Here is a 20,022-nt window from a genome sequence, read left to right as displayed (position 1 = left end):
TTTACCTACTTACAGAAGTAGCAGCAATCAGTACAACTTGGAAGTAAACTGTTTCCCATCTCCTTCCCTCAATCTTCCATTCTTGCAAGAAAAAATAACCAAAAGGCAAATCTAATTCCACAGACTCACACACAGCCACTTCAATGTTTTAGTTCATTCCCTGACTTAAGTAAACAATACTAAATAAACAACCTCCTCTTTCGGAAAGAATTTACTGCTAACACAGCTTTCACATTTGGTTAAGAACATGGAAGATAAGTTTAACACTGTTTTTAATGTTCTGTTGAGTTTTAAAAAAACTACATTTTTTTCTTAAAGTTTTTCATAAAATTTCTCAGAATAGAATACTTCTCAAAATTTAACATATTTTGGTCCAGAAGCTGATTCTCAGATCAATTTCTGAACTTGAGAACGATTAGAGGCCCTATTTCAAAGTATATGTATTTACCACAGACAAATTGAAAATGGAGTTTTACAAATTCAGGCAACAAAGCAGAACAGAAGCTAAACTATGAATGAAAGGTAATGCTGCAGAGAACAATGCTTTAGAAAGTTATGAAATGTTAGAATAGATTTGTGACTCTTTGTGAGCACTGGAACCCAGAATGTAGCAGACTAAATTCAATGCTACATGCAAAGTAAATTGCATGAAACAAATGATGAGCCCTCAGACGTAATATTAAGGTTGAACAGAACCAATTCAGAAAAAAGGTGCGCATCATTCTGAGGAGCATAGCAAGCATTAAAAAGTTGTTGAATTTTAAGGAAAGTCCAGAAGAAATCAGAAACCTGGACTATCAAAAGAGCATTACTCCAAAAAGTCAGTGTTGCCATACTAATTCTCCGTTCTTTGAAGGAGCACACTGCTGCTGAAAAAAATGCAGGCATCACCATCATTCACCCTACTCACAGCTACATAGCTGCTTAACATCCGCACCAGCTCTGCTTTAGTGAGCCAATTCAACTCACTAATCGAGCAGAAGACTCTTCCTATGTTTTCTCTGTTTACTTGATTCACTTTCTTTCACATTAATCAGCTCAAACAGGCCATGTAAGAATCCACTGAATGCCAGAATCAGCAGAAAGGAAATAGCAGGGACAATTTCCCCAACAAGAACCTCTTTTCAGCATCACCAAGCCACTACACCAAAACCGTAACTTCTCTCCAAGGCTTTCCAGTCATTTTTACCTAACAAACAGGTCCTATAGTTATTTTTCAGTAAACAGATTGTTCAATCTCTTTTTCTGCTAACATATGCATTCTGGTTTCAACTCTAAAACTGTATTTAGTTTTCCCGGATTGAATGGGCACCTTCGAATGCTTGCAATTCAGAAGACAATAAAAAGCATAGGACCTGCCTAAAATCTACCAGCTAACTCTGAATATCTGTAAACATCAGAAATTATTTACCGGGAGGGAAATAAGAATTCTAAGGAAATGTTGGTCCCACTTCCAATAAATCCTGGAAATAATGTGTTCATTAGAATCTACTGCTGTCTCAGAAGATTAGCTTTACTTAATATGAGTTACAAATCCTATAGAGGAGTTATGAGTTATAAATCCTATTGCCCATTTCTCAAGCAATTTAGGCCATGATTTTCCTGGGACATCGGATTTCAAAATAAAAATAATCCAAAATGGTGAAACACATTTAAGAACTTGTCAACCATTCATTTTATCTTGCTTTAAGTGTATACTTGAAGCCAAAGAATATGGACAAGCCACGGACAAGAAACAGTGAAGGGCAGACTTCTGACAACCATCAGTAATTAGGCTGAACTGCTTTCCCCACACAATTGTTCAATAATCCTAATGTCTACTAGCAATAAAGGGTACTGCCTCTTAGAAAGCTTTTCATTTAAAAAAAAAAAAAACTAAGTCTACAAGGATTGCTAACAGTTGATTTTCTGGAGGGCAGAAAAAAGTTAAAATGGGAACAAGAAAGGAGAAGACCCTGTATAACAGAAATCAGGCAACGTTTTACCTTTAGGAATGTAGGAAAATTTTGTGAGGGTTGGTGAAGGCTTTCTAGACTTCTTATTCACAACTGAGGATTACTACTTTGTCAGCATATTTAGGGAACATATAACCAAGAAAATCATTCTGGCACAGACTACCATTCTTCTGATTTTTCTGATTTCATTTAAGAGGAGAAACTGAATCAATGAAATCTTTGAAAAATACACTTAGCAGATTCTTCCAAATTCCACATCTGATGTTTTACTGTTAGATGTTCCTATTCACCATGAAGACCGAAAAACTCCAAAGCTATTCATTCTTAATTCTGCTTGAAGATGGTCACTTCTCAAAGCACTCAAAAGCACTGCAGTGAAAAGGCTCAGTTAGGTGCCCGAAGTACCTATTTCTAAATGAATCTATTTGCAGTTAGTTCTCTGTACAGATGATATTTATATCATCTTTCATTAAGTTCCCTAATTAAAAAAAGTCAAAACATTCCTTAACATAGTACTTTCCATAAATAGGAATTTTATTTGTAAATTCAGTTCCTAATTACCATGTATGAAGAACATCAACACTGAGTACTATTAAAAACTAAAGAGCATTTAGGAGTTGCTGAATTGTATCAGTATCAACAACTTTGAAAAATGCTGTGCCTCTACCACAAATTATGCTGCATCATATTACAGGAAGCATCCTACTTCCACAGCTACTAGTGGGACGACTTCAAGACCAGTTAAATCACTTATGACATTGCTTCTCACATCAGTGTAACGCTGCAAACAGCCTTCAAATACATGCATATGCTTTTTTTTCAAAATCTCAAATGACACTAGGGTTAAATCTGATATATATGGCTAAGTTGGTAATTTCTGTTCATTATTCATATTAGGTCCTACTTTATAACAGGAGCAAGTTTCAAGAAAATAAGGGAATAGGTTTTTCCAAAAGCCTTAACATGTAAAGTTTAAGCAACAAGGTCATTCTTTTTAACAAACTGTATCTAGTTCTTAAATAAAGGAAGACTGAAGCATCATCCATCTGAACTAAACAGGCCAAGCAAAATACCCTGCAATTCCTATGTTCTCCTCAATGTCGAAATGGGTGGATAAATTTAAAGCCTGCTCTCTCCGGAGTTGCTTTATAGGCAATTTTCTCCCAGTATCAAGGTCTGCAATTTCCATTTGGCTGCCAGTTTGCGATTAAATTCATCACCTTTATTATAAAAATGTGCTGCACTCCACGGCCTGCTGCACAAGAATCGTAAGGAAGACATTTTTCACTGCTAACAGCAGCATCGTTCTGAGGCAGCCATCACATCCATCCAGACATTAGCGTCTCCAATGCAATGCAAGGACCTATCACTCACGTGAAAAAGCCCTAACCACGGGTATACCTCAGAGGAAGTTCTTCACAGGTGGTACCTTTAGTTCAACTTTTTCAGTAAAACCACCATTACGTCCTATTATAAGTGCTTTTAGAAGTCAATAGTTTGCAAACAAATATCTTGGCATTAAACTTGTCTACTTCCATCAATAAAAATATTCCTGGAACCAAAATCAGTCCCTCATATTGACTACACCTTCACACGTCTTGCACTCCTTTCTAAAAAAAAACACGACACCAGAAATTGAGACAATTTCATGTGTTTTATTAAACGCGCTACAGAATTCTTCTAATGTACATTTTCTGTTCATATTAAGGGGTTCTTTCCCTATGACTCTTTTTTGATTTCAAATTTCTACTGATGTTTCCTCATGCAAAGTCATATACTTTTTCTTCAAAGTTTTTGGGCAGGCCTAGAAAGTCATCTGGAAGAAAATACTGAATCTTGCTCTCTCTTCTTACTGAATCGATAGGAGCCAATGCAATTCAAGCAAACTATACAATGTGTTTTAACGTCCTTTTTTCACCAAAGAATTAGAACAAATGCCCTGTCTTCATTTTGCTTCTTTTCATACAACGCTACCTGAGGTAAACAGCACAAAATATACAAGTTGTACTTAAAAGCAAAAATCTACTACCGGAAACACAGACTGGGAACTCTGTTATTTCGAAGCAGCAAAATGATAGCTATCAACATGAATATGAGCTAAAAGCCACATGCCAAATCTTTATGAACCGTGGCAGTTAAATTCTTATTGCTTTGTGCTTCATGGGATGCAAAACTTTAAATTACACTAAAGCGACGAAGACAATATGAAGTCAGAATAAAAATTTAATCTTAGTATTCTCGTTAAAAAAGCACAAGAATGCAATTATAGCATGTCAAATAATTAACTGTACTAGTCAAACTGAGAGGTAATCAACTTGTATTAAGAGGTGAGCAAACTATAAGCACTATGCACCGTATGACTTAATTTCCCACGTTAGCTTATTTAACTACTACCCAGTTGTACAACCAATGCTGCATCTCAAAAGATGCGTTTCTCTCATATTGCTATTCAAAAATACTTTGCTATCCGAAGAGCAACTCATATCTAGTAAAAGCTACTGCATCTCAACAGCCAGCCTCTCCAGTGATGTCATCTCAAACTAATTCACTTATGCGACCATGTAAGCGAAGATACCAACACTGGAAATACTAATGCTGCCCTGGTCAATTCTAACACGACTTCTTGAGACATAAATTGTTACACCATAAATCTCTGATCTTTAACTGGTAGACCTTCAAAAATGAAGTAAATCATAGGCACATATCAGAACTTATTAAATCTTGCATGATCGAGATGTTGTACACCAAATCAATGGCACTCCCATTTCATTTCATGTGACACATTTAGACTTCAGTGACTAACAATACTGACGTATTACATGGCATTAGCATCAGTGCAAATTAGAGAAACGATTTCATGAATATGAATTCTAAAAACCAAAGGTAACCAAAGCTCTTTAGCCTATAAGGCTATAAAATTAAATTTAAATTTCAAGGAAAACTGCTAAACATTCGTTAATATTACAGAATAATATTGGAAAGTTTCTCTTGGTAGAAAAAAGGCATCTTGTCACACTAATTAACTGCTTTCTACTGCAATGCAGCACAAAAAGCTGATTTCAACTTAACTTTATTGAATACAATAGCTTGGTATTTGCTAGCTTAAGTCCCGATTACAGCCCAGCGCATTTAACAATTGGCACACCAACTTCCGGGACTTTTGAATGAAATTATCAACTAAATAAGATAATGCAACATCAGTGTTTACCTCTTGCCACTACAGCAAAAGCTGAGATTGGAGCTTTTCTAACGGTAACTATGATGAGAGAACAATTACTGCTTTGTCAGGATCTACAGATTTAACCAAAATACGGTTTATTACAAAAGAAATTTAAATTTAAAACCTGGTATTTCTAAGCTGCATGAAAGTATTCTTCATTCAATACCAGAACATTTCAGCTGAAGTGCAGCCCACCAACACCACAGTAAGAACAGCAAATACTGCTGCATTAAAACCCGCTGGATACGTGGGGTCTGCAGAGGACTCCCCCTCCCCTTCCCCATGAAGCTTCACAGCTATACCAATCCCCTGTATACTTTATAATTATACCAGAAATAAAACGACCCCTAATCCTACTAGATCTCATCCCCACAGATGACGTTCACAGCAGAGTAACCTCCCCGGTGCTGACGGAAGGATGCTGCCTCCCTACCGCAGGAGGAGGGGGAGGACAGCACAAGTACATGCGCAGCCTAGGAACAGGCAGAGCGCATTAACACAAAACTAATATTTATTTTACCCGTCTGGTAGCCAAGATCTCTGCCACCTACAGAATTAAAATGCTTAAGGTACTCTTAAAGAGAAAACTACTGCATAAAAACTTAAGTGACAAATTCCAGTTAGTTTCAGAACAGCCTCTTTTAGGAACAAACTATTAAGTGGAAAGAGTGCAAACCACCATACAAGTTAAGCGTTCAGTAATTAAACCGAATGCTAGCTGTAAATCACATGTACTTTTCCAAACACGATTTTATAACCTTCAAATGCAATGCAGATTTCAATTACAGTAGTTCTGATTATTTCCTAGAACCACCAGAAAGAACCTTATGAATTAAGACTACATACTCGGCGTCGATTTAAAGAACGGATTGATTATGTAGGCAAGATCCATACATGGACCAACACATATTAAACATAATGTGAGAGGTATTTGTCAACTCCTTTATGTTTTGTTCCAGCTGGTTCATCACTAGGGCCAAACAGCAAGTCATGTCAGCTCGCAGAACTCTCCCGTCAGGGGAAAAGAAGTTTGGAAGAAAATTCTCCTGAAATATTTACAGCTACAAGTACCTGAACATCTGGAATTTCCTTTAATATTCCTGTTTACGAATGACATCAGTGTGACTATTTTAATGGAATTATAATTGAAAGCTACAGATGCCCTTAAATACAGCCTAGTACTGAAAGTATTCTGTAATAGCAGACCAAACAGAATTCGGTACGCTATGTCTCTTATACCCACTCTTGGCAATTAACACCTGCAAAACCATGCATTTTCAAGTTCCAGTACCGCAAACTGGACTCTATCTCACTACACTTTTGAAAATATAATTAGATTCTTTACATGTCATCCAGGGCAACCTACTCACGTTCTGTAAATACATAATAGCAGTAAGTCCTAAGAAAGAATAAATGCAGATAGGCAAAACAAGCTCCACTGTACATAACGATGAATGCCAATTGTTCTCATGACCTCCTTGGAGTTTCTTGTTTCATAATTTTACTTCTGCCCACAAACAAGGACAACTGCTATAATGAAAATTTCTTTAAGTCAGTGGTCTTCAACCTTTTCCATTTACAGACCAACAAAAAGTTCCCAAACAAGGTGAAGGCTCAGTGCAGCCAATTTAAATCTCCCAACAACAGACTTCCTTCTTCTTTGTTATCTTCTGCAACTCTTTCTATGCAGTGCGTCTGCAAACCATAGGTTGAAAAACACCACCCTGGTAACTCACGTTGTTTTTCACATGGCTCCATTAACTTCGCAAAAGAAAAAGATGCTGTCTACTTCGGAGAGAACGTGATCCTGGAGGTCTCATATCAAACAGTATTTTCATGCGACAGCAGGATACAAACCTTTAAGAGTTAGGTCTAGAGAAAAAAAAACTTTTGATGTTACCTTTTGTGTAAGAGACTGCAGAGTTTCGCGGAAGATACTATAGTATGAAATATATCTGCTTTGTAATTCTTTGCTATGTCAGAAAAGGTTAGGTACAGGAGTGAGAAGAGTAGCTTGGCATAAAAAAAGAGGAAAAATACCACAGATTATGTTGGAAAAACAGTCAGTACACATAAAGGAACCTTGAAAAGATTGTAAAAACATGAACTTCACTCAAAAATACCTCCATTTTTACTACCCTAAGAAAGGGTTCTGCCAGACAGATGACCTGCAACAAGCTGCTGCCTCACACTGCTGCTGGAGAATCTCAGGAAAACTAACTGGAAACTGACTGGTCTAGCTCCATTCCTGACAGTAAACAAACTAGAAGTAAACTATGGAGAGAGCTCACTAAATTGACTTAATAAAGTTAATGAAGTCATTAATGTTCAACCTGCAGTATTTTAAACTACTTAATGTCAAAACACTGCCAGGAGACACAGCACTTCAATGGCTTATGCATAAGAAACACATCTTATGTTCTGGGGTTTTGTTTTTTTAAAGAAAGAAAGATAAAAGCTATGAGACAAGACATTTTAAAAGATCAGTTCCGCCACCCCTAAACAAGATCTCCAAGTATCTGAACTATTGAAAAACCACATGACAAGCTACTTCAAATCTCTCACACTACGACAGTCACTGATACCTTTATACCTCAGCGCTATCTTACTTTCCTAAATCTTGACAGCAAAACAGAATATAATCTCATAATGTTTGAAGGCTAACTTAAACTGTTACTCTCTCTTTGCTAACTGGGAACGTTTTCTGAGCAAGAAGACGTTTCAGTTCAAAACACCAGTACAAGAAGGTATTTTGATCTCTGTTTCTTTCACATAATGACTTCACAGTTTCAACATCAATGTATAATACATTTTTTGTAGCTACTTACACAGTGACATGCTTAAAAAATGTACTATGTCATTAATGCTATTTTTTTGTGATACCACTGCTGATAGGTGCATAGTATTTGTATCCATATTTATGGCATCGTGTTGCACCAATTTGCTTAACAGCCTGGAAATTATCCTTGTTTCATTACTAGCTGTATTCACTCCTTCACCTTCCGAAGGAAAAAAAACACAACAGAAAAACAACTGTTAATAACAGTTCATGCTGCCTTTCAACTACATGCATTGCGTACTATGAGAAACTACTAATCCCTCTAACTATGCTAGGAAAAAAAAAAGTCTTTAAATGTTAGCAATTTATTAGCATTTTGCCTCGGTATTTAGAATTTAATAAGAGCATGCAACAAATGCTTGAAGAAATACAGAAGTTAACACAGCATCTTCCGGTTTATTCTGGAGCTCAGTTATGAACAAATGCTTGAAGATTTCAGCAGCGAAACTGCTTTATCCAGAAGAGAAAAATGTACCACAGATCTAGTTTATCTGTACAGCAATTTATACTCTAACAATATTCTTATACCATACCATTATGGCTACTGTACATACTGACTGAAATGCTTATCTTCACTGATTTCTGTATTGAATTCTGCTGAAGACTGAGAAACCCTGTACATAGAGAACAGAACCTACAGTAACTACGCAGAAGAAAATCCATATGAACAGCCTCCCACAAACTAAAGAACTTTACTTGTTACTTGAAACAGTTCTCTACATATCAAGTGTTCAACAACTTGATACAAGTCATAAAAAACAATTCTAGCACAAACCACACTGAATGGGATTACAGACTGTGCACATGAGAAAAATGACTTAGTTTTGCTAGCGCATTGATGGGTACAAAAAAAGGTAATTGTGTTTCTCACTTAACCTCCTCAGATTCACAACTATTCCCTTTACCCTGCAAAAAAAGTAATGAGATTTTAAAATGAAAGTAACCACAGTTGTAAGAACTAAGAAAGCTGAGTGCAAAACTTCAAGCAAAATTAAGTTCAGAATAAACCAAGTTTACTTCAGATTTAATTATTGATTTTTTTTTTGATTGCCAAATAAGGTTGCTAAGATTGCAAACGTCAAGGGAAGTTCAGGAGTCTGTCTCGAAAACAATTCACATTTATCAGTCCTACAGATTGACGTAAATGTTTTTCATAAAATATAATCCAGTTGTCCATCTGCCATTTTCAGGCGTCAAATTTAGCAACTGTCTTGAGCTGTACAAGGGACGGTTTCTTTTCTACTCAGCCAAGCAAGGGAGCGCCGCTCCTCCTCGCTCAATTATCCAGCACACACCTAAATACCAACTGCCACCCCTCAAAACTCCAGCAGTAGCTGCAGTGGCTATCTACCGCAGCATCCATTTCTCCCCAATTCATCATCGTCAGCTTTCTTGCTGACACTCTTCTGAGCTGCCTAGCTGATGAATTGCTCTGCTATTCATCCCATGTTAATCTGAGGCTGACGCAAGAGTAGCTTTTTGAAGACACTTAACAGTATTAAAACTCGGCACTACCAAGCGCCCTCGGTGTGCATTAAACCTCCCATTTGGAACCAACAAGTTTCCTCATGAATAGGTAAGAATAAAATACAGTCACTAAATCAACAGGCACTACGTTTATGTACCCCGTTACCTATAGACAGGCTTCCTTGGAAGCTACCCATAATTTTTTTAGAAACCAGCAATACTTTGATCTGTACAGATTTTAACCTCAATAAAGCCTCTATTAAGTCGATATATGGAGGATTTTTTTCCTCCAGCTCCTGAAACGATCATCAAGCATTTCCTAAATGTCACAGGTCTCTAAAAGAAGAAGTTCTTTGCATTCTACAAGCTTAATAGGCCTGTTTCAAGAAAGCCAGTTGTCCATTTCTCAGTTTCTTCCATGGCAAGTTTGAATTTTAGATGTTTTTTTCCCAGATATTTTCCCCCAAAGGATTATGTTAGTCTTATCACAAAAATAAAAAATTATCCACAGAGAACGAACATGAGAACACCACCAACTCCAAAACCCGAGATTCAAGTCTGCATAAACATGTTATCACAACAGCTAAATACACTTCTCTCTAAAAGCAGCAGCAGCCACTAATTTTATAGCTATGAGATACTGAAATATCATTCTTGCTCTCTGGATGTTTTACTATATATAGAATCGGTCAGTCTTCTTGATGCAACCTTGGTCAGAATTCATTTCTAATACCTACAGTATCATCTGTGCCCTGATTTTGCTTGACTAATGAATAGGCTTGAACAAAAAGTTGTCAGAGCTATGTGAAAAGTGGGAACAAAAAGAATCCACATGAAGAGTCTCATTCACTCCAGGCTGATTCAGAGGCAGTATCAGATTTCCATAAAAGCTTCAAGTAATTTAAAGAAATAGCAATTGCCTTGTAAACTCACTGGATATGAGCCTCTGTGACTATATTTATCTTTATGATATGATACTTAAGCAATTAAAGAACTGCCAACAACTTGCCTCCACCATCACCTCGCACGCGCCGTTCTCTCCCTGCAGACAGCCTTCAGAGCAGGAACACCGTCCTTTAAACAGGACAGCTGGGCCTACGGCAGCATTTGGGCTTAAACGCACACACCAGCTACCACAGACTCTCGTCACGTCATATTTATGCAAAGTTAGTTTGGGAGTTGGTTGCAGGGAGAGGGAGAGAAGGTGACGGTTTGAGAGCTTCTTGAAAAAAGGTTGATGTTCATTTTTGATGGATGGGTGCAGCTCATCCTTCAAAATGAGACTAACAAAAGGTAACTAAAAGCAGTACACAAAGATGAGTAACGCTGCTCAAAAGCAAACATCACAGGGTCACAGGAGTTTTGTGTCCTCCTCCTTCCCCCCTTTGCTGCAACAAAACTAGAGGTATTCCACAGCAAACAGAAGTGGATTTGGCTTATTTGACACCTAAACACTGAAAACTATTCATTAACTTTTGACATAATTAAACACAGGTTATTAGATTATACTGCATTAAGAATATTAATTTATCTGCTACTGCTTCAAAGTCTGATAAATAAATGGAAGCTTTCAGTGACATCAGCTGAATGGTTTAGTTGAGTTGCCAATTAAATACATAAACCAGAAGATTAAGTTTTTAGTGACACCTGTGCTGGATGAATCTGACGCTTGCTTTTTAAAATTTTAGGCATATCCTGTCTCCTAGGTACTAACGAAGAAAATACACCCTGATCAGGATAGGACATTTCCACCAGCTAGAAGTCAGCTATTTGTAAAGCAGTTCTTTAATCTGAATTAAACAATCAAAACAATAACGTTTGTTATTTCAATCGTTGAAGGATTTAAACAATTCAGCAAAGTCTGGCTTCCATCTAGCGTCAGCTAGTCTGAAAATAGTCATCTCCTTAAAACTTTGAATGGACCAGATGCACAATCGGTTGACGTCCAGTTAGGACTTTCTGACTTTAAAGTAAATGTTTAAACAAACGTACTTCTCTCCCCAAGCCTCTGCTCTGTATCTTCGGCCCTGAACCACCCCAGCCATTGTGCCAACGCAACTATTCTGAGATCCCATATGGTGAGCTCAATCATAGCTCCAATCCCTCGGAAAAGCAAGCCAGCAACATACGAAAACAAACTCAAAAAGCCCCGACCAGTCCAGGGTAACAACTGACCTTTTAAGCCAGGCACCACTCCACCAGATAAGGGTACACAATGCCGCGTTATCTTCCTCTGCCTCCCCTCCCACATCAGCCGCCCTCCTGATGCATTACCCCTCAAAACCGTCTCAGTGTAACTTCCCAGAGAAGCAACAAGGCTTTAACGTTTGTCAGGTTCGATCTCCTCCTTTTCGAATCCAGCCTTAAATAAAGTGTTAACATTTCTGAGGCTATATACCATTAAAAGCGTTAACTGTCCCCCTGTTAATATCCTCAAATGTCTGTCAGGCATTACACAAATAGCTTCACGGCTTATTCCCTTTCAAAACTGCTATCTTGAGGATGCTTCCAGCCCATGCACTTCCTGCAGCACCGCAATGAAGTCAGAAAGTATCAAAGCACTTCTGGGTACACCCTTGTGCTGGAAACACACAACCTCTTATCTAATTTGCTGCAATAGGGAGTAAAAATAGGTGCAGCTGCAAAGCAGTCAGGAGTATTTGGAAAAGTGAATTGTCACAAAAATCAGTTCTCAAATGAAATGTTATCGAAGTAGTTATCAATTGTTGCTCAGTATTTTAAAATTTGAGAACTAAAAAACCCACCCCCACACCTGTTTGCATAACCACAGCGATTCCGAGCACTAAGAGGTGCCCGTGAAACCGGCAGTGTATCTGTCAGTGCTCGGCCATACAGCTGCCTGGACAGAAGAGCTGTAACTTGCACCAGCTCCTTGCTCTCCTTGGACACCCAGCCGATGAGCCATGGACAAGTTTCTAGTGGAAACACGAGTAATACAGTCGAGGGGCAAGCTCTGCTAACGAAGCTGGGTATTTCTTCTTTTCAAGGCTGTCCTGGCGGCTTTGCCCGTTCGAGTATCAATTGTCTCAAAAATCTAAGTTCGGCTACTGAAAAACTAACTTTGCGTGTATTAATACCCTCCAAGAAAAACAGCCAAAAAAATCCACCCAAACCCTAATATTACTTTAACTGCCCTGCACACGGTGTCTCTGTGTATTTTCTCAAGTCAAAAGCAGAGAAAATAACATTGCTTAACTTTCAGCCACGCCACTCTTTGCCTCGTCGGAGCAAAGGGATCTGATTCAGCTTACAGACATTACAGCTGTCTGTTTCGAAACCCAAGGAGCAGCTCCAACGTGCCTCGCAGACCGAGATCCTCCTGCTACAAAACCGCAGACACGTCTTGTACGGCGCTTCCACCGACCGACCTAACCCATTACATTAGGCGCATCGAGGCTAAAAACACCAGCACCTTCACTGCTGCGACCAGCCTCGTGTTACTGAAGTTGCAAGAAAACATCAAAAGCAAAAGACAGTTTTCCTAATATGCACTTTGACTAAAATCAGTACAGAAAAATCCAGGCAACCTGCATGAGAAGTTGCGAGTAGGGTTTTAATAACGCTGTGGGCCACCAGGCGAGGGCATTTCGTTACCGCACCGCGTCCCACCCCCACCCCCCGGGGCTGCGGCCCTGCTGTGGTCCTGGGGCAGCCCAGCAGCAGGGGCCTGGGCGCCCCAACAGCACCCACGGGCACACGGCCGGGCGGGTGCTGCCACGCGCCTGCTCCGGAAAGGACGGCACTTGAAGGTTACAGGCGCTGGTTACAGACAACTCAGGGGACTCGCTTTTCTAGCAAATTCTACAGAACTCGGAGCGTTTCAGGCAGCATCCCACTCCTGACGTGTCCTTATGTAGTGTACTCGGGGGAGAAACGTTTCAATTTAAGGCGGGCTGAAAGAGCCCAGCCGGCCAAAGGCAGTCACTGAGCTATGGAAGGAGCTCTTCGTTTCGTACCTGGCCTCCCCTCCACGCACACAGCGTTCACCAAACCCCGGCCACATTTTTTTGGCTTGTGAGTTTCTCTTCTGACACACATGAACCTAATTTTCATAATTAAGACATTCCGAGTGCTTTTTTCACTTTTTAAAGTGCTTTTCAGTTGTTTTCTTGCACTTTGCCGTAACATTAACCAGCACATCTTCACTTTTTCTTCAAGAGGTACAAAACCAACGTGTACCAGTCCCTAACGTAACCTGCACTCATCAGTTGTTTCTAGCTGTAATTGGAAGGTTTTTAATTACACTAGTTACTCTGGAAAATATCACCTACTATTTAAGATGAGGAAAGTACCAACTCAATTCCAACCTTAAGGAATGAGTAACAATAAACAAAAATGATGAAAAGAATTCATACAGGTTTCTCCTGTTTTAAAGGCAAATTCATCAGCAGCTCCTGAGCAGTACTGTAAGTCTACTGAGGTTTCTCTTACTTAAAAAATAGTAATAATGAAATTTTAGTCATCTAGTAAGCAACGGTGAACAAGCTGCTTGCAAACTGGGAGCTTTAAAACAATTGCTTTATTAAACTTCAAACTTTTATCAGTCAAAACAACATCCATCATCTTTTTAAGAGAAGTTACACACCAGGTGACAGCAATCGTGTAAATGCTACAGATGCATCTCCAAAAATAACTTAAAAAAATTGTACTGAGGGGCAGCGATAAGGGGGGAAAAAAAAGCTCCGAGCATTTTTTTCCAAGCTAAAAAAATAAGTTTCCCTAAGTGCAATGCAGCTTTGGTTTTGACATTGTAAGAGACTGACAAAGAATGACAAGAAAAAGCAAAAAAACAAACAAAAAAACAACACGCCCTAGAACAACTCTTCTGAGGCTTTGGAAAAACAAGTTCTGGAAGTTTTATAAGCATGTTATGAGACGATCATAAATTTGAAAGTAAGATTTAAAGATGACTAAAGAACCAGATTCAAAAAACAATGTTGATAAGCAGCACAAAAAACAATACTTGTCTCATCTCATTCTTGTTTTAGTGCAATGTTAACACTATGATTAAAAGTTTAGAAATCAGCCTGAAACTCTCTGGGCAAAAGCCTATCATAAGGTCTTTATACCAACAATGCTCGTCTCTTAACTATGTGTTAAAGGCATGGTTTGTACAGAAATCATGTTTCTTTCCTTTTTTATTGCACAATTTTATACAAAGGAAAAAAAAAAGTCATGCTAATGTACCCAGTGCCCCTTCTGCAAACCTGAAGCGTCAGCAAAACCCTAGCTAAACACAGGCTGCATTTACATAATCACAAACAATACGGTCATGCACAGAAGTAACTAGATAACTTCCAGGGGAGAACTTATTTACAGCACTCAAAGCCAGTTCTTCAGTCCTTACTCACGCAGACATTTTAGGTAAGACAATGAGGCTGACACGAAATCACCGCATTAGGCGCTGGGCTGTGCGAGCCCACATGCATTTTTCTCAGCAAGCAGAGCACCGAGAACTGAGAGCGGCATCCAAGAAAAAGTTATCCTCCTTAACCCCTACCTGGATGTTTCCTTGGAAATGCTATTTGAGAACAGGCCACTTATCTGCCATTAAATCAGATCCATCCCCAAGAGCTAGATGCACGGATTAACTCGCGTTCAAAGGAAGGCAACTTTTGAGTCGCCTTCAGTGCGGGTCTGACAGGAACGCAGAAGTTTTTGAGGTGCCATTTAAAGAGCCTTTATCAGGAACTCAGCCTCCTTTGTCAAAACCTTTTGTTAAAAAAGCCAGGGCCACAGACTCAGTCTGTGTCTGTCCCAACCAAGTACAACATTCTGACCAGCTGTAGGTTCGAGAAAACCAGGCACTTAAACATGAGTACTACACTCCCCGGGTCTCATTTCGTAATTTAGGCATATTTGTTCGAAGTCTGCTGAAAGAATAAAGCCAAAGTAACACGCTAATTACAATAGGTCAGAATGCAATTAGAGTTCAAAACATCTTATTTATTTTTAAAAACTCAGTGTATGAAAAAATGATACAATGGATTCATTTTCCACAGTGGGGACCACTGATCTATATAAGTTGGCAAAAAAAAAATCTAAGTTAGAATCATGAAAGGTAGAATCTAAGAAGCTGAAGCACAAATAAAATCATGTCACACTTGATGGTGCAAACAATTACAGGAAATACAGCCTATTCCACATTCAGGAAAAGCGCTCTCTTCCCACAGGTTTGCACTAGTCTGATAAAAACAATCCAGCTTCCTAGTTATTATGATGTGCACTTTAAACATCCTTGTTAATCCACAAAAGCCTTATTTACACATAAGAAGTTGAAAGCACACATATGCAAAAATATCTATAACCTAAACAGAACTGTGACTTTCATATTTTATTCTCAAGTAGTTCATTAAAAAAGTTTCCTCCATGTACCTCTCACATTTAAGCTGATCTTCAAAACAAATGCTGTAAGGCAGAGACCATCTACTAAATTAAGCACCACGATTTTCAAAGATCAAACATTAGGACAGAGTTCAGAAAGGAAAACGTGTTTTGGGTAACACAGAGAGCACAGGAACCAGCCAAAAATGAGATACACTTTCTGAGGTCTAACCAGATTAGATGTGAAGTTCTTCCTTAAATTGCCGGGTCCGTTTCTATTTCTTGTTGCGTACAATGACAAGAAGTAATCAATGCAGAAGCCCATTTGATTTTTGTTTTTAAATGCGGGCATGTAAAATAAATGAATAAATTCTAAAACCTCTCATTCCTGTCGAGAAACTACATTTGCCTGAATTCCTAGGGTTGTGACATTATTTCTTCAGTTAGACCAGTAGAAAATGGAATACCAAGGCTCGCAGTCTGACAGTTATCTAGAAATATTACACTTCTCAAGCACAAACAGAATCTCCAGGAAGATGGCCACACAGTGAGTAAAAAGAAAGAAAAACACCCAAAGGCACAAGACGTTGCACAAGAAGCAGACTGGGGGCAAGGGGAACGCGAGCACTAACTTTTTACACGCATACAACCAACGCACGCAGACACCTGTCCCTAATATTGTGTGTTCTCAGGAGCGCCATGACACCCACTGATGAAAATACTGAATGTCACACTTCTACGTCAGTGCTCTGAACCACGCCACAGAACTCTTCTGGAGAACGTCAACGCAGCATCGAGCTGAGGGTATTTCACGCGGTGCCCCCCTGGCAGCCAGGATAGGTGTTTCGCACAACAGTTGCTCTGACTTCCCAGTTGTTCATCCCTGCTGACTACCCCACCTACGTAACACGACCTATATGCATCTGAGAGACACAAGCCCGTGCAAACAGAAATCCGCACGAGTCCACAGATATTTGTCGCTCTTTGGTGCCTGCTGCCAGGCGAGTTGATTTCACTACTCCAGCTCGCAGTGGTGCGCAGAGGCCGGCCTCGTGCCTCAGAAAAAAATAACTGCCGCCCCCTAGTGCCCAAACCCCGCAGTCCTGAAGCAATTGACCAGATTTGCATGAAACGTTTTTTTTTTTCAACATTCCAAAAAGTTTTCTGCCTCCACAATACTTCCACCCCACTGCCAACGTAAACAGGAAAAGCAAAGAAGCTTAAAGGGATAGCAGAATTCCTCCTGAAGCTATTTAGGAATGTACTTTTTGGTTTCTTTTTCAAGAAGAGCGTGAAGAGGAGCTTCAACACAACCCTTAAACAACTTTTTCAGCAGGAGTCTCCACGGCCCTCATTTCGGAATTCTACTACTTCACAAAACAGGTTTCCAGAGCTTTCGGTATTAAAAAAAAAAAAATAACCTCAACAGATGCAAGGATTTCAGACATTCCTTTTTCAGTGTCCTTTTCGTATGGGAAATGTTTTTCTCTCTTTTGTTCTCTGACAAAAAAAGTTTCGGGCCTCCTCTGGTCAAATATACAAAGCTGAAGAGACTGAGGAATTCAAAAATCCAACATCAAGCCCCTGAAATGTTCGTTTGGGGGGGGAGGGGGGGGGAAGAAGTCTTCTCAGCCAACTTTCATCTTGATATTTACTATAATTCTAATTATTCTGAAGGAATCATTTTCTATGGAGACCAAGAACACAATTCTTAAGTTGTTTTACTTTTCACATCCGTATTTGCTCAGCTACAGATTCACACCTACCAAAATTCTCAAAAAAAAAATCTCCCATTGTATCACTTCCCAGAATCCATTTTTCGTAATTCTTCACTGCTTTGTTGCTTGGCTTGTTTTTTGTACTCCTCTATCATTTATTTCAGAAGGTAGCAGCTTCTCGATACGCTATTTTTTGTTGTACTACAGCCACTATCTCGCTTTTACAGTCTTGGGAGAGGGCGGGGAGTCGCTCTCCCAAATATAACCAGCTCTTCCATCTTCCGAGGTCAACAACTTCCCAAACTTCTTTTTACCGAGGAGGAGGAATATGTCTGCGGACAGCAACCCTGACTCGAGATCTCGAAATTCAGCCTTTCACGCTGAGGACCTCGAGAAGTTGGAGCTGTATAAATACTTTCTGGCTTTGGTGTATTTTGCGAGACTACCAGAGGTGGTTAAACACGTCTAACTCTCCAGAAAGCCTACGTTTAAGGTGGGAAGAAAGGGGAAGGCTTTTAACAAAAAAGAGCAGACCACAAGGCAAACTTGGAATAACTAAACCCAAACGCAGAGCCTAATTTCGACACGGCAGGTCTGCTGCCGCGCTGGGAGGCCCTGCGGGACACAGGGCGAGCCTACAGAGCCCCCACCCCCCGTCCCCAAAAAGCAGGGGCCTGGCAGGAGGGGGCGGGGGCCTTTTCGCAACTCGGCGTGCCCCGAAATTAATAAAGGAGTCCCACGTAGGAGCCTTCCGAGTTAAGTTTCCGTACGAAGTGAGGCCGGGAGGGGATCCGCCGGCGACGTGAGCCAACTACAACTACTTCTCGGCCGCCCGGGGTGGGGTGGCGCTGGGGACGGGGGGAGGGGGGGGACGGGGCCTGGGGGCCTTCCTCCTCCTCCTCCTCCTCCTCCCCCCCCCCCCCGCGCATTCCTCAGCGCCTCTCCTCGCTCCCTCCCCTCCACGCGGCGGTCACCCTTCCCCTGGCGGGAGGCCGGAGGGAAAAAAATAAATAAAATAAAAGGAAAAATAAAACGTGTTTTTTCAACAAGAACAGCCGCGGGGCGCGCCGAGGGCGGGCAGAGCCGCACTTCCCCTTTGTTTTGGGCTCCCGGCAGGCAGGGAGGCAGCGAGCGGGGCGGCGGCGGGGGGCGCGGGCAGGGGGCGAGGGCCGGCGGGGGCTTTACCTTCGTCCAGCAGCCGCTCGAGGTGGTTGAAGATCCCGCAGAAGTTGGGGAGGCTGCTCATCAGCTTCTTGTCGTTCATCAGCTGCATCAGGTAATCGGGGCTCGGCTTCGGCTTCTCCTTGGTTTCCATTTCCCCAACCATATTCCACGGCGGCCGGCGCCCGCAGCAGCTCCGCCGAGCGAGGCGGCGGCGGCGGCACGGGGCGCCCGGCGGGGTGCGGGCGGGCCGGCAGGGAGCGCGGGGGAGGGGAGGGGGCGGGCAGGGGAGCTCCCGCGAGGAAGGAGGAGGAGGAGGAGGAGGAGGACGGCTCGCCGCCGGGGGCCGACGCTCAGCCGCCGCCGCGGGGGGAGAGCGGAGAAAAAAAGAGGAAACTCGCTGGGAAGCCCGCCGCGGGCTGCGCGCTCCTCCCCGGGCGCGGGGCCCCGCCGCCGCCGCCGCCTCTTCCCGCTGCTGCCGCCGCCGCTGTCGGTGCCGCCGCTCCGTGCGCCCTCGGCCGGCGCGGCCCGGGCTGCGTCCCCCCCTCCTCCTCCTCCTCCTCCTCCTGCCGCTCCGCCCGGCTCCGCTCCTCGGCGCTGCCCCCCGGCTCCGCGGCGGGGGAGGGCGGGAGGAGGGAGGGAGGGGACGAGCGGGGCGGGCTGCCGCGGCCGCCGCTTCCCAGGAGGAGCCGCCGCCGGGGTCTCTCCGCTGCTGCCGCCGCCGCCGGGCGAGCCCTCTTCGTCGTCGTCCTCCCCGCCCTCCCGCCGCCGCCGCCGCCTGTGGCTGGTGCGCGTCAGCCCCGCCGCCGCCTCCTCACTTCTCCCCAGTTCGCTCCCGAGTTCGCTTCAGTTCAGGCTGCGCTGGCAGCGGCGGCAGCAGGAGGGGAGGGAGCGGAGGGGGCGGGGGCACGGCGCGGGGGGCGCGGCCGGCTCGGGGAGGGGGCGTGGCCGCGGCGGCCGTTAGGCGGCGGCGGCAGCGCCGCTTGGCGGAGCCAACCGTCGGCTGCCGGGGCGGGAATGGGGCCCCCCGGCCGCGCCCCCTTTCGGGACCGCGCGCGCGCCCCTCTTCTAAACAAAGTCCCCGCGCGGCGGGGCGCGCTCCGCGGGGTCACGTGCGCGGCCCCCGAGGAGGGAGGGGGGGGAGGGCGGGGAGAGCCCCCGGCAGCGCGCGTGCGCTGGGGTGGGGGGGGGGGGGGGAAGCGGGAGGGGAGGGGGGAGGAAAGAAAAGTGGCTGCGCCGCGCATGCGCCGCCGCCGTGTAACCCTTAAAGCGGCCGCGCGGCGCGAGCGGGGAGCGGCGCGGGGCTCAGGTACCGCG

At 42.6% G+C, this 20,022-nt stretch overlaps 2 protein-coding genes across 19 annotated transcripts in view; one reads left to right on the top strand and one right to left on the bottom strand.

Moving 5' to 3' along the window:
* QKI (QKI, KH domain containing RNA binding) overlaps positions 1-19,508 on the bottom strand; it is a 158,323-nt gene extending 138,815 nt beyond the window's left edge. For 4 of the 15 annotated variants that reach the window (XM_083832564.1, XM_083832565.1, XM_083832570.1 and 1 more), the window contains exon 1: positions 18,730-19,508. In XM_083832564.1, coding sequence (XP_083688690.1) covers positions 18,730-18,871 — 142 coding nt within the window. In that variant the 5' untranslated portion in view covers positions 18,872-19,508. The remainder of the gene's footprint in view (positions 1-18,729) is intronic. The other 11 variants (XR_014582956.1, XM_083832559.1, XM_083832568.1 and 8 more) reach the window with 5 other exon arrangements.
* Positions 19,509-19,945: 437 nt separating this feature from the next.
* Positions 19,946-20,022, top strand: part of LOC310897086 (uncharacterized protein) — a 34,160-nt gene continuing 34,083 nt past the window's right edge. For 2 of the 4 annotated variants that reach the window (XR_014582037.1, XR_014582038.1), the window contains exon 1: positions 19,946-20,014. The gene's annotated coding sequence lies outside the window, so the exon portion shown is untranslated. The remainder of the gene's footprint in view (positions 20,015-20,022) is intronic. The other 2 variants (XR_014582039.1, XR_014582040.1) reach the window with 2 other exon arrangements.

The sequence above is a fragment of the Anser anser genome, assembly GCF_964211835.1.
Source record: "Anser anser genome assembly, chromosome: 3".
Classification (NCBI taxonomy): Eukaryota; Metazoa; Chordata; class Aves; order Anseriformes; family Anatidae; genus Anser; species Anser anser.
The sequence above is the reverse complement of the archived record's forward strand: the minus strand, read 5'-3'. Positions and strand labels throughout refer to the sequence as shown.